At 40.7% G+C, this 13,332-nt stretch overlaps 2 protein-coding genes and 1 long non-coding RNA gene across 4 annotated transcripts in view; 2 read left to right on the forward strand and 1 right to left on the reverse strand.

The window, feature by feature from the left end:
- LOC146521716 (pyruvate carboxylase, mitochondrial-like) overlaps positions 1 to 13,332 on the forward strand; it is a 316,433-nt gene that overhangs the window by 99,551 nt on the left and 203,550 nt on the right. For both annotated transcript variants that reach the window (XM_085149207.1, XM_085149198.1), the window contains exon 11: positions 7,127 to 7,289. In XM_085149207.1, coding sequence (XP_085005333.1) covers positions 7,127 to 7,289 — 163 coding nt within the window. The remainder of the gene's footprint in view (positions 1 to 7,126; positions 7,290 to 13,332) is intronic.
- On the reverse strand, positions 1,304 to 3,302 carry LOC146521719 (E3 SUMO-protein ligase ZBED1-like). The gene is made up of 2 exons (XM_085149355.1): positions 2,352 to 3,302; positions 1,304 to 2,152 (listed from the first exon to the last, which is right to left on the reverse strand). The coding sequence occupies exons 1-2, from the start codon at positions 3,045 to 3,047 to the stop codon at positions 1,682 to 1,684; spliced, it is 1,167 nt and encodes a 388-aa protein (XP_085005481.1). The 5' UTR covers positions 3,048 to 3,302; the 3' UTR covers positions 1,304 to 1,681.
- The window catches only part of LOC146521720 (uncharacterized), a 46,657-nt gene continuing 40,620 nt past the window's right edge, over positions 7,296 to 13,332 (forward strand). The window contains exon 1 of the long non-coding RNA XR_014872076.1: positions 7,296 to 13,269. This is a non-coding gene — a long non-coding RNA (uncharacterized LOC146521720). The remainder of the gene's footprint in view (positions 13,270 to 13,332) is intronic.

The following is a 13,332-nucleotide window of genomic DNA, read 5'->3' on the forward strand; positions in this document are numbered from 1 at the left end:
ACAAACCGCAGCAACTCAGGAGTACCTAGTTTGGTGGGCTCTAAGCGAAATATAATTAAACTGCTATTTGTAGCCTGCCTGCTGTGCTCGGTGCATGAAGGGTACTTGCATGAGAGAGTGCACACAATATGCACAAAAGAGGGCATAGAGGTCAACCACTTGTGTTTTTTTTCTTTTTTAAATTAGCAGACTTTTATAAAATTACATGTTGGCCATGGGTAAATGGATCTGGTCACTTTTTGGCAAAGTTTGCAGTCTTACTAAGCTGGATGTAGTAAAAATGAGTAGATGTGTGAAAAGGCAGTGGCAGCTATCCTTGGCACAGCTGCATTAGTGCAACACATAATACACATTAAAGAGAAACTGTCTGAATTTTGTGCTGTCAAAGTATCAGACTTTTGTTTGGCAGATAAATTTGTAGAACTTTAAAATATTTATTTTACATGATACATTCATTGTCAATTAGTTTAAAAAAAAGGGTAGCACCGTAGTGAAGTCGTGCTCAGAGGACGAACAGCAGCATCTCCTGGGCTTCGCTCAAATACCTCAACTGTACTAGTGTGAGTAACTTTTAATTCAAGTGTGTGTGAAAGAGGGGGGAGAAGTAGCTGCAGTGTCAGAAAAGTAAATGCTTTTAGTGGCTGTTACCTTACTTTTGCCATGAAGTGTGTTGGTGTAATCTGAGGCTGCGCTAAAGTATCAGGTGAAGAAGCAGAGAGCTGCGATGGGCTGCAGAGTGTGTAACCGGGCTGCTTAAGTAGCAGGTCAATTTTTAAACTTTCTAATTTTGTTGATGCTGCAATTTCTGGGCTCCACATGCTTTTAGTTGTGTATATAGGAACAGAACATTACTGTGCAGAGAACTTCCAGATCTGGCATATTTCTCGCATTGAACCATAAAACACAAACTGTGAGATCGAAGAATATTAATAATCCATTTATTAATTATGCATACCCATAACCCATATTTTTTCCAGTTACAAAGTATATATTCAACCTGATTTTATGTCCTAGGCTTGCAAATTAGTCCTGCATTATATATGTAGCATGTATATTATAGTAAAGATGGTTATGAGATTCCTAAACAGAGAGAATCCTGAAGGACACAAAACATCAAATAGTGACGTTTAGACAAACAGTATTTCTTGATCTTTCACTCCCTGCTTTAGTCTTATTGCCACAGGTCATTCTCAGACCTTGAGATTATTTGAAAGTGGAAATGTGGATCTGTAATAGAGGTGGGAATCACCATACACCCCACGATACGATATTATCACGATACTTAACTCACAATACGATATTATTGCGATTTTTTTATATATATATTTTTGCAATATTCTGAGTATTGCAATACGATATTTTGTGATTTATCACATATTTTTTCTACTGCAGAATTTGTCCATAAAGGTAAACTTTATCAATATTCATTTTATCTAATAATAAAGTCTCACACTCAGTCTTTCTCTCATGTCAGTCAGTTTTATTGCTGACGAAGGACAAAGTGAACGGTTCTTATAACAGTCTAGTAACCAACTTAACTGAACGTAAGTATCTGGTACAATTATAGCTTAAAACAAAATATAATTTTACATTAAATAAAAAAAGTTTTAAATTCAAATAAAATAAAACATTTCTTAAATTAAAATAAGTAAACTGTCCTGTTTGTTGCTGCCCTAAAAAGTTAAACACAATTGGACAGTGAAGCAATGTCAGCATTTTTGCTCAGAAAAAGGAGCTGATCAACATGCTCTGAAGTCAGAGTGCTCCGTTTTGCTGTGACAATGTCTCCAGCGGTTGAGAAGACTCTTTCAGCTGAGACACTAGTACCTGGGATACAAAGGTATCTTTTTGCCAGAGTGGCTAGGAAAGGATAGACTTCCTCATGGGATTTCCACCAGCTTAGTGGGTCTTCTGTGAGTGCCAGTGACGTGACCTCCTGGTATTTTTTCACCTCCTCCTCAGCTGTGGCAGATAATGATTTTGGTGGGGCTCCAACATCACCATAAGTCTGACCAAGCAAGTCTGTTAACCCATAAGACTTCCTCATCTTGGCTGGTATGAGAGGGGGTCTGGGATTTTGTTCAGTCTCGTCAGGTTTCTCATGATGTTCATGGGCTTCTGGCTCACAGATGGGCTGCTGCCTCTTTTCTTCCTGTAGAAAACCCACACACATACACAGAGAGGGAGAAAATAAATATTTTATATCTTTTAGTATGCAGTAATATGTTAGCAAATTATAATTAATGTATTTAATTGTTAAATAGAATATTACCAATATGACAAAAATATCACCGATCTACTAATATTGTAAGTAAGTTATTTAAATTATAACACCAGGAATGTTTGCTTACCTGAAGGGTTATAGCCTCAGCAACCACTCTGGCATAGGTTTCCTGTCTTTCCTCCAGTGACAGGAACGGCAGGATTTTAAAGCGTGGGTCGAGAGCTGATGCTGTGTAGAGGGTGTTCCTCTCGACTGTGCTGGAATATCTCTTCTTAAGGTCTTGACTGATACTTTGCTTGATGTTTCTGACCAGCGCTGTGTCACCAATGTTGTCTTGGGTGTCGTGCAACAGCTGTGCTAGCAGTGGTGCTACGAGAGACAGAGTAGGATTCTTTTCCTCAGACATCACAGTAGTCGCGACTTGCATTGACTTCAAGGCCCGGACAATTTCTTCAGTGTTCCCAATATCCGTCTCATTTAGAGTAAAGATATCTGTGCTACTCTTTCTGACTTCGGGAGACAGCAGCGCTGCACAAATCGCAGGCTGTTGTTCAAGGAAACGCTGGAGCATGTCATAAGCACTGTTCCATCTCGTGCAGACGTCGGTCTTGAGCTTGTGAGTCGGGAGCTGTAACATTTTCTGTTTTTGCTCCAGAGCGTGGTTTGCCACTGTGCTTCTATTGAAAAACCCAGTTATGCGCCGCACTCTCCCCAAGACCCTGGCTACTGCAGGCAGGTTTAAGGCTCGTTGTGATGCCAGATTGAGCGTATGGGCGAAACGCTTCACATGCAGGTATCCCGCTAGCTGAGTGGCAATTGTCATATTAGAAGCATTGTCAGTGACAACCACCAGATTTTTGTCGGCAATCCCCCATTCCTGTGCAGCATTTTGCAGGAGATTTGCAATGTTCGCTCCGGTGTGACTTTCATGTAATGTTCGAGTTTGGAGAACGTAAGACAGCAGTTGCCAGTCCGCTGTGAGATAATGAGCTGTTATAGTCACATATGAATCCACAGCCCGCGAGGTCCATGCGTCGCAAGTTAATGCAACCCTTTCTGCTGTGCTCAAACTTTCCTCAACTTTCCTCAACTTTACGCTTCACATCTATGTAGAGATTGGGTACGGCTGTGTCCGCGAAAAAACGTCGTGATGGTATCACATACCTGGGTTCCAGCGTCTTGATCATGTAAGAAAAGCCCTCGTTTTCCACAATGTTGTAAGGACGCAGGTCTTTGCAGATGAAGTACGTGATAGATTGTGTTATTTTCTTAGCTCGCTCTGAATTGGGAGATAGCTTTGCTAAGCTAAGAGTGTCCAGCGTTGGTTGATCTTTCAGTGGAGCTGATTTAGAGCTAGCTTTCCCGTCCGCGGTTAATGCTAATTCTGGATGGTGTCGTGTAAGATGGGCCCTCATGTTCGTAGTATTCCCAGAGTACTTTATTTTCATACGACACACCTTGCAAATCCCGTGTGTCATATCCATCTCATTTGTTCCATCCTTGTTAAAAAATCCAAAGTACTCCCAGACGTTTGATTTTAACGCAGATGGCGCTTTCCTGATCTCTTTCTCTTCCTCCATCTTTGTTTGATCAATTTTCCCATGTGCTCACCTAACCTCTGCTGACCTCACTAAAGAAAAAGCTCAACCGCACCATCTGGTGGACTGGAAGTTTTTGGAACAAAATATCGATGTCTGCTGTCCCTGTATCGATACATTATTGGCAAACAAAATATCGCGATACTACGCAGTATCGATTTTTTTCCCCCACCTCTAATCAGTGTTGCCAACTTAGCGACTTTGTCGTTATATTTAGCGAGTTTTCAGACCCCCTTAGCGACTCTTTTTCTAAAAAGCGACTAGCGACAAATCTGGCGACTTTTTCTGGTATTATTGGAGACTTATTTATGACGACTTTTTGACGTGAAAACGCGTATTGCTCTCACTCTCAACAAGCAGAGGTGCTGCCGTGGGCGCCTCACCCGTGCCAAAGCGCTCACGGGTGGAGGATAGTCCTCCCCCAGCTGCTATCAGGGCAGGAGACGTTCACACCTGTGCGTCCAAACTGCAAATGAATCGCGCATGAGTTCTTCTTTTACTGTTAGGCTGTTTTGTGGATCACAAGGTTTAAAACTACTTATAAACACACACTCTCACACACAAAGTAACTCCACCAGAGTGCCAATTTCGGGTCACTTTTGCCAGTCCAGGCCTGGATAAAGGAGCAGGGTTGGAATTGTGACATTAAAAAACAATAATTGCTAAAATAAATTTAATTTGTAGTTCTAAATAAATTCTAACTGCATTTAGGACGTTTTTTACTCACTTTATGTCTCTTCCACAACGTTATTTCTCTCTCCAACAACGTAGGTTACAATTGCATTAGCCTGACAAATTATGCAAATTAGGTGATGACGTCATTTGGCGACTTCTAGCGACTTTTAGGACAGCCAATAGCGATTTTCCTTACTAAGGAGTTGGCAACACTGCCTCTAATCTGTAATCTATTTGAGTCGGAGCTTTCAGGACATATTAGCTGCTAGCTGCAAATTCTTAGCTATCAAACTCTCATCCCTGCATATAGTAACTTTGTTTCCGTACAGATGTTTCAGGTCAGTCCTAATAAGTCTGGTTAATCCTGTGTTCTCTACTTTGCCAGCAGTTACAACATGTAGCATTTACTGTCCTCACATTTACATTTTTATTGTAGCCGAGCAACAGCTCTTAGACTGTATAGCGCCGCATTTACTTCACTGAAGGCAAATCACCTTCATCCCCTTCCTGCATAGTTGGGCCACGTTGTGTAACTTGCTAATGATCCAAATGACTTTTATTCTGTAAATGACTGCACTGAGGGACAGATGTTGCTGCAGGCGCTTTAATTTGTCGGAGTCAAATTAGTATACAATGAATTTTATAAACCTTCAAGGCGCTTCACTCAATCAGAATAGCCTTACGTTTATTGTGATTCCAGATAAATTATGTACGGAAGGAAATCTAGGTCAGACTTGATCTATGCAATAAAAGCCAAGCGTTTGACTCTCAACTGAGAAAATGTTTTGTCATCTCGTTTGTCATTGAAATATTTATTTGCATAACACTAAAGAAGTTCAGTAGGAACACAGTTTCTATTTTCCATCTCATAAGCCGTATATTGGAATTTCAATAGTTGTCCTTTTGGGTTTGTTTATTCCTTTTTTCCTTTTTCTTCTGCATTACTTTTAATGAATATCTGAATGCTCTGGAGATGTCAGTGTGTTTATATTAAGTGAGCAAGTTGAACTGCTGACAGAAGGCGTTACTGTCAAAATAAATTTGTCTTCACCAATTATATGTATTATAGTTTTATCTCAATTATTAGCCTCAATAAAATTGTACACAACACAAGAGAGAAAATAAAAATCCCTGTTCCTGTGTACTGTCTGGCAAAGCTCTATAGCCCTCAGAGGCTAACAGTGTGGATACATAGTAACCAGTTTTTGTTGGTAGTATTCACAGTCTGGTTTCGAATCCGTATCCTGATTGAAAATAAAATAAAATGAGCCGAGAAATTTCCATAACTGCTGTTGGGGGCATATCCCAGGGTGTCTCATTTCATCTTGTTCCTTTGTCATTGGAAGATTTGAGTGGAGCTGTCTAACTTCAAAGTTCCAACTTATTCATGAAAGTGGAACAAAGACATGATGTTGGCGCCTGTCCAACTTATCAAGAGAGAGTTGGTGTCTTTTACCAACACATTTCACAGCAGGCTGATGCATAATCGTCCTTCTGTTTAGCCAGGATGTGGATGCAACAGAAATGAGACACAAAGGAGATGAAAGCCAAAACAGTGACCATGATCCAAGCTTGTGTGCAAAGATGTTTCTCATTCATCCTTCAAGTTGGAGAGGTTGCGTAGTTGTTTGTCTTGGGCAGCGGGTGGGCTGCGTGAGGAATTACATCTCCCCTCACCCACAAACTGTGTCTGTCCACAGCTGCACTTAAAATGTGCCCCCATTAAAATAAACATGAAGTATTTTTATACATTTGGTGGTGTGTTTGACTGCACAAGGTCATGAAGCTTAACCTAGAACACCTCATTTGAGCTTTACATTTAAATAAATGCATTCAGATGAGCCAAAATTGATGTTGAGGGTTACAGCTCATGGAAATGGGACAAACTCTGTCCCTCTTGCATTTAAATTCCTCCTTATATTTAATAATCACTGAATACAAATTTACATAATGTACTGCTGTTTGTGTGCGTGCACTTGCCCCTGAGTGATGATGCTTTTCTAGAGTTGTGAATAAAGTGTTTTGCATATGTAAAACAATTTGTATACTTTACGTTTCTGATGTTGTTTGAATGTTGTTGTTTGAAATGTAACATAATACAGAGCTGAATGAAACACATGCTGTGAGCATTTAAATCTGTGAGAGTGACACTCAAATTTAATAAATCAAAATAGTAGTGATCTATTCATCTTTGTAGCACCTTAGTATGCCTAATAATCTCTAATGAAAACAAGTTATGTTACCTGTTTATCACTTGGTTAGATTATGTTAAATTGGATTTACTGTGCCCAGCTTGTTTACCCCTCTGTGTCCTGGAGTTATTGTTTCAGCAGCATTAAATTAGTAGTAGGATATCAAATGCATTGTTTGCTTGTCAAACACTCCAGATTCATTTCCTCAAGTGAGAAATTAAACCCATTTTATCTCCAGACCCTCTCAGCCCCGATTTTATGCCAAGAATAGCTAAAAAAAATCTTACATTAAGGGGAAAGTGGTCTTTCTGCTCCCATAAGTCTTGTAAGTGTGGAAAAAATGTTCTCCACAGTGACATCAAGGGAAATTAAGGGCTATTCAAACCATACCCAGGTTGTCCATAATTCACCTCATCGCCTCTCTCTCTCTGCAACAGCGTGGACCTGGTGCATGCTCAGCTGCATGTGTGCGAGGGCCGCAGCCTGCCAGAACTCGGCCTCAAACAAGACAAGATCAGGGTGAATGGCTGCGCAATCCAGTGTAGAGTGACAACCGAGGACCCATCCAGAGGCTTCCAGCCAGACACGGGAAGGATTGAGGTAGGCTTTATCTACAAGTGCCCTCATTGTGCTCATTTGCTGGTGTAGTGAAGCTATTTGTCTACTAAGAAACCTAATGAAGATGGCAAAGGCCAAAAGAGGCCAGCTGATTTTACAAAATCAAAGCTTTTTTGTGGCGGTTCAGATGGTGTGAACAAGACTGCAAGAGTGAAAAGGTTCTTTCTTTTTGGCAAAAATTGCAGGAATAATATTATTTAAAATTTCACGTGTACATTTTCCACCAGTATCCTGGGATCTCTAAATTCACTAAATCTGCCAGAGGAGTTGAGTGCACTCTATCAAAAGCCAGTGTTTGCGGCATATCAAATTATTTTAACCTTGTTAGTTTATACTCTAACAATAAGAGCCTTGGAGCCGACCATGCGTGCACCCGCATCGTGATCTTGATTTCTGAAAATAGAGCCAGTGATTCCAAACGAGAACTATTCCCATAGTGGTATGATATAATTTTCCTGTTTTAATGAGAGCGGAGTATTCACATCCAGCACGGCCTGGGTGAGGCTGCTGTTCTGACAGGAACAAGAAATGTGAAAGCTTTCACTGATGGGTGCATTTAAACCGTTAGACTGAGTGGGTTCATCATTGTTTGAAGGTGGGGGTGTTGAAAACATTTCTTTTGGTTTACAAGTACTCTGTTCCACATTTTGATTAAAAAGAAATAGATTACCAATGACTTTCTGGTCTTGCCAATTAATTCTGTTAAAAAGGGGTGAACTAGAAGTTGTTTTGCATATAGATTTAAATTTAATTTGTCATTTCATTTGGCTCCAAGGGGTTTTAGTTTATTAGCGGGATACGTGGCTCAATGATCAGACTTAATTTAACCTGGAAATATCAGCGCATTAAAGGAGGAGCCATCTCAGAATTTTCTTAATTTTAAGTTGTATTATAGTAAGCAGCATATATTCCAGGATCACCTTTAAATTGGCCTTGCAGGGCCAAACATTGAATCTGTTTTTAAATACCATCCTCATTAGATGGCATTCTCACGTTCATTACTATTCACCGTGAAAATTATGTGAGAAGAGGCTTGTGACCTTTCCATTTCAAGGACTTTCCACCTTGTTTCTACTCCATATTTTTCCTCTTCAGCTTCCCCCTGCAATTCTCAGAAACCTTCCTCCAACCTACCACTTAGTTTAACAATAATGTACATATTTCACACACCCAGATTCCTTCTTCATCCTTTTATTAATTTCCTTCTCCATCGGGTTTATTTTGCTCTCTTTTCCCGTCATCCTGCACCATTTACCTGTGATTTTGAATGAGGAAACACGAAGGACAAGAGGCACTTAATAAATTATTGCTGGACAGCCGTGACTGGTCGGAGGCGGAGCAACACAGTAAAAGGTGAAGTGCACGAGGATGAAAGTTATAGGTTGTAATTCACTTGAGGTGTCCGAGGAAAGTCGAGTAATTGGCTTTGAGAACTTCTGACACTGAAACTTCTGCGCAGGGTTGGAGCAGATACAGATAACCCTTCAAACTCGATGCTCCAAATATTTGAAACCCACGTGGTTGTAGCACAGAAGGTGATGGATCTTCAGCAGTGCTGTGTGTCAGTGGGAAAGGACTGGAGCCACACACCACTTCCATAAAGCACCAAAAAACTGTCCTTTACTTGGATTAGAAAAAACAACTTCACGTTAGAACAGCATAAAAATCTGAGAAAATGAAGGTGGGATATTTAATGTTGGAGGTAAAGAGGGAACAGCACCACATCAGAGGCTATTTTTATATCTCATCTGTATGTGAAGAGCAAAGTGATGCAAAACAAAGGTAAATACTTGGCTCACATTTGCAGTGCTGTTCCTTAGCTTTCTGGGGCTGTGCGCGTGTGCGCTAAAGTAAACAAAACAGAGAGGAAATATTGAACTTTGATAATAATAGATAGCAAGATTTGAACCTGAACTTCAATATCAATAGGTAATGTTTTATTTATTATAGGAATGAAGTCATTACTGAATGTTTCTGGGGCTTCTAGTTACTTTTCTCACCAGTATGGTGCCATACTTGCACCAACACATTCACCCCCAGGCAAGTTTCTGCCCTGAATAGATTTAATAGATGTGTTGCCAGGGAATAATGGATATGTTATATAATGTTAAAACAAATCACACCCAGAACTACCACAGCTGCATTTTCATTGCAAAAAGTTAAAAATTATATTGGTACATTTTTTTTTAAATAACAGTTCAGTAAATTATGCCTTTTTAGACTTTTTGGAAAACGACAAAGAAGTTAAATTTGCTTAAAAACAACTGAATTTCAGTAAATCTTTACAATATCAACCAGCTTCATGCAACACAGTAAGTTTAGTGTTTAATTTGCACAGCGTGGATATACCACGGAGGTCTGCACACACTGAGTGATATTAAAATCTAGGTCTGGGCGATATGACCCAAAATTCATATCTCGATATTTTTTTAGCTGGATGGCGATATAAGATATATATCTCGATATTTTTTTTAAAGCCATAAAGTAAGAACAAAAAGAGTTCTTAGTCAAAGCTGTATCCCAGATGTCACACAGGCACTTTTATTAACATACAGTATAGATGTACAAGAAAACTACTCAAAAATAAATTATGAGCATTTATTAAATAATAACGCTCCATAAATAAAAGAAAACTGTTGTTTTTGTGCATAACAAAAAGCTAGACAGATTTCACAGCTGCTCTGTTCCCAACTTCTACTGCGTGACTGACAGCCTGGAGTTTGAAATCCGCTTCAGGTGCCATTTATGGTCCTTATACACACACAATACGGTAATATTACGTTGAAGCACAGTGCGTATCACTCCGCGAGGCTCCTCGGTAGCCGTAATGCTCCGACAATCCATCAAGCGGTGCAGCTCCGTATCTTACCAAAGTCGTACTAAAACTTTTTTTTTTTTGACATATTGCTGAGCGCTGTGTACCACATAAAATCGGTTCGCGGTCATCAAGCACAACCAGAATTCACACAAAAGGCGCGCTGTCGATTTTTGAGAAAATGAAAGGATTCTAGGCCGCGCAGTCCCTCTGGGCTGCATGGTGTTAGCGCGGTTAGCTCATTAGCGTGGTTAGCTCGTTGACACGTTGACGCCGTCCAGCCTCACGCACGGGGCGATGTGCAGTAACTCGTTAACGGAGATTTGCCGTGTCCATCTTGTCGCTGCCTGCAGGTGAAGCGATGGGGGAGGAGGAGTTGTGTTCAGTGAAGGAGGGAGGCAGGCAGAGTAACGTTGCGTAGAGACAAAAGTGGACGAAAGAGAGGCAAACTTGTGGCTCCACAACTATAATTATAACATAACATAGACTATATCGATATAAAGGATGTTGTCACATCTTATATCTCGTATAAAAATATATCGATATTTTTTAAAAACTCGATATATCGCCCAGCCCTATTAAAATCTCACAAGTTTGACATTTATATTTCATGTCAGCTCTTAAATAGGAATTTCCCTGAGGTGTTGACTACCTGCAATATATACAGTTTCCCTAAACTACTGTTTTCTCTTCTCTCGGTTCATATTTTCCATAAGATGTTTTGCTTATGCACCATTAAAACATTGGAGGAAGCAAGAATGAAAAATATGCTAATGCCTTAGCTTTAGGGGAGCGTAGCCTGGAGCAAGTAAAATGGTGTTTAGGCATAGGAGGCACAGAGGAGAGGTTCATAGAGGGAGAAATAAAGTAAGGTGTGAGGGAGGGATAAGTGATGGATGCCGTAGTGCAAGCACAGCAGCAGCCCCGTCGACAGAATGACTGGCAGGAATAGACTGCCTGCTTTGGAAGGCGAAGGGGGGAAGAGTATTAAAGCAGCACCTTGACATTTTGTATTTTAATCTATTTGTCTTCAGACGCTCTTCACATTCGGTGTGTTTGCGAGTCTTTCGGCACGTAAACGCTGTGATCAGTTTAGCTTTGTGAGATATGAAGGTGATTCTAAGAAGCACAGGTGGAAAAACCTTTACTCCCATAGTGTGATAAGTGGATGATGAAAGACTATTTGCTGAACCCTGAAATCGCGTTACGGCAGTAAAATAAAGATGGTGGAAATATGGTTTTGTTGTTCACAGCGGGGGGAAACAGTGGGGGTGAGTTTGAGCTTGCTTCATAGTATGCTGAGGTATTGAAGCGAATGATTAACATGTGATCTAAGGGCGCAGCGATCACCCTTCTTTCATCTCGTTTATATGCTGATCCATCTTCAGAGTTGCTCCATCGTACTCGTGTCTTCCTTTCCTCTTAACTCTGTCCTTGTCAACTGTGCCCTTTTCTCCCAGTTTCCCATTGTTTCCACATTTGCTCTAAATCCATTACGTCCAACTATCAATCTTCCCTCATCCTTTCACCTTCAACATCCCTTAACCTTTAACATTACCAACAATCTCTTCCATTCCCTTTCTCACATTTGTCTTTCCCAGCTTCGTCTCTGCAAAAAGGTATCAAGTAACAAGGCCAAGTCTTGCTGTTCTCCTCTCTTCCACTGTTCATTTTATTCAACCTCCTCCTGTTACTCAGAAACTCATTTTACATCTTCCTTTTCCTCTCACTCACTCTGCCTGCACTCTGTCCTTCCTTCCTCCCTTCCTGCTGTCATGTCCTGCTCGGCGTACTAAACCAGGGGAACAGAAAACCCTTACTGGAGCAATACCAGACTACTTCATCTTCTCCTTCTTCATTCATTGTCCCATTAGTCATAATGTGACGATCAGATGAGGATTTATCTGTCCTCCCATACATCACTTGTCTTTTCTCTTCGACGTGTCAACCAGCATTACTCACATCTGTCTCCACTTCCACCCCCCAACAGCATCCTTCTCTTGTTTGTTTCTTTTAATGGAACACATTTGCATGCGTCACTCAGCGTATTTGATGTGTTTAAAAATGCTTGTGCACGGGTCTACAGGCCTGTGTGTGCCGGTATGTGTGCCTCGTTCATCCGAGGAGCAGTCTTGAGTTTGAAAACAGGTGGAGTCCTAATTAGAGGAAGTGTATTTGTCTTGCCTATCATCATAAAAACACCTTCAGCTGCACGCCATAAACAGACCGGCTCGATCTCATTGGCAGTTTCATCACTATTATCTTTCATTTTCTTCCCTGCCATTAACCGAGCCGCCAGTCACCGGTGTAATCAACTGGTGACTGAACTTGGTCTGTTATAAGTTTGAACTCCTGCTTAAAGGTTTTGACTGTTGATTGATTTCCTATGTGCTGTTTTTGTTTATTTTTGTGATTTAGGGTTTTAAAAAAGTGTTTAACATAAGAGGAATTTTGACAGTATGTTTTCAAAACTGTGGTACTGCATTACACTGAAAGAGGCTCAGAGTTGGCTCTTTAAAAAATGCAGGTATTTCATTGGGTCATCTCATGATGCCTGCTGACTATTACCTGCAGTACTGTGAAAGTCTTGGAAAAATGGATGCAGTAAGTTTATTTGAGCTTGTAGATACACAAACAAATATAAGGCAAAAACGGTGTGGGTGTAATTCAAAGTCAATATTTGGTATGACCACCTGTATTCTTCAGGAATGGCTCTACATGCTTGTTGGACATTCAGAGCTCCCCTTTCGATGCTGGGTGCCTTTTTGTTCTGTTCTGTCAGATAATCCCACACTCATTCAATAAAGCTGACATTTTAAAATTTCAGCACCTCATCAGACCTGTTGCCACTGATTTTCAGTCCAGTTCTTGTGTAATTTGGCCCCCTCAGCTTTTTCTCCCCGTTTCCCTGCTTCAAGAATGGCTTCCCGACAGCCACACGTCCACTGAGACAGTTTCTGATGAGGCTTTAGTGAACAGTAGCTGGATCAACTGAAGGGCCAAATGCCTCTCCAGGTCCTGTGTCAAGTCTTTATTGGATTCGCCCCCCCCCCCCCCCCCCCCCCCCTTGTTTCTTATGAAACTGACTTTAAGATGCTTTAGATGGCTGGGGTTGCCACTCGCAGGGAACACCGTTTAGGAAATTATGTATTCAGTTTGATTTTTCTTATGTTTATTTTATTTTCTTCTTCATTCCATGAAGAATGCCAG

The sequence above is a fragment of the Neolamprologus multifasciatus genome, chromosome 3 (genome assembly GCF_963576455.1).
Source record: "Neolamprologus multifasciatus chromosome 3, fNeoMul1.2, whole genome shotgun sequence".
In the NCBI taxonomy this organism is placed as follows: Eukaryota; Metazoa; Chordata; class Actinopteri; order Cichliformes; family Cichlidae; genus Neolamprologus; species Neolamprologus multifasciatus.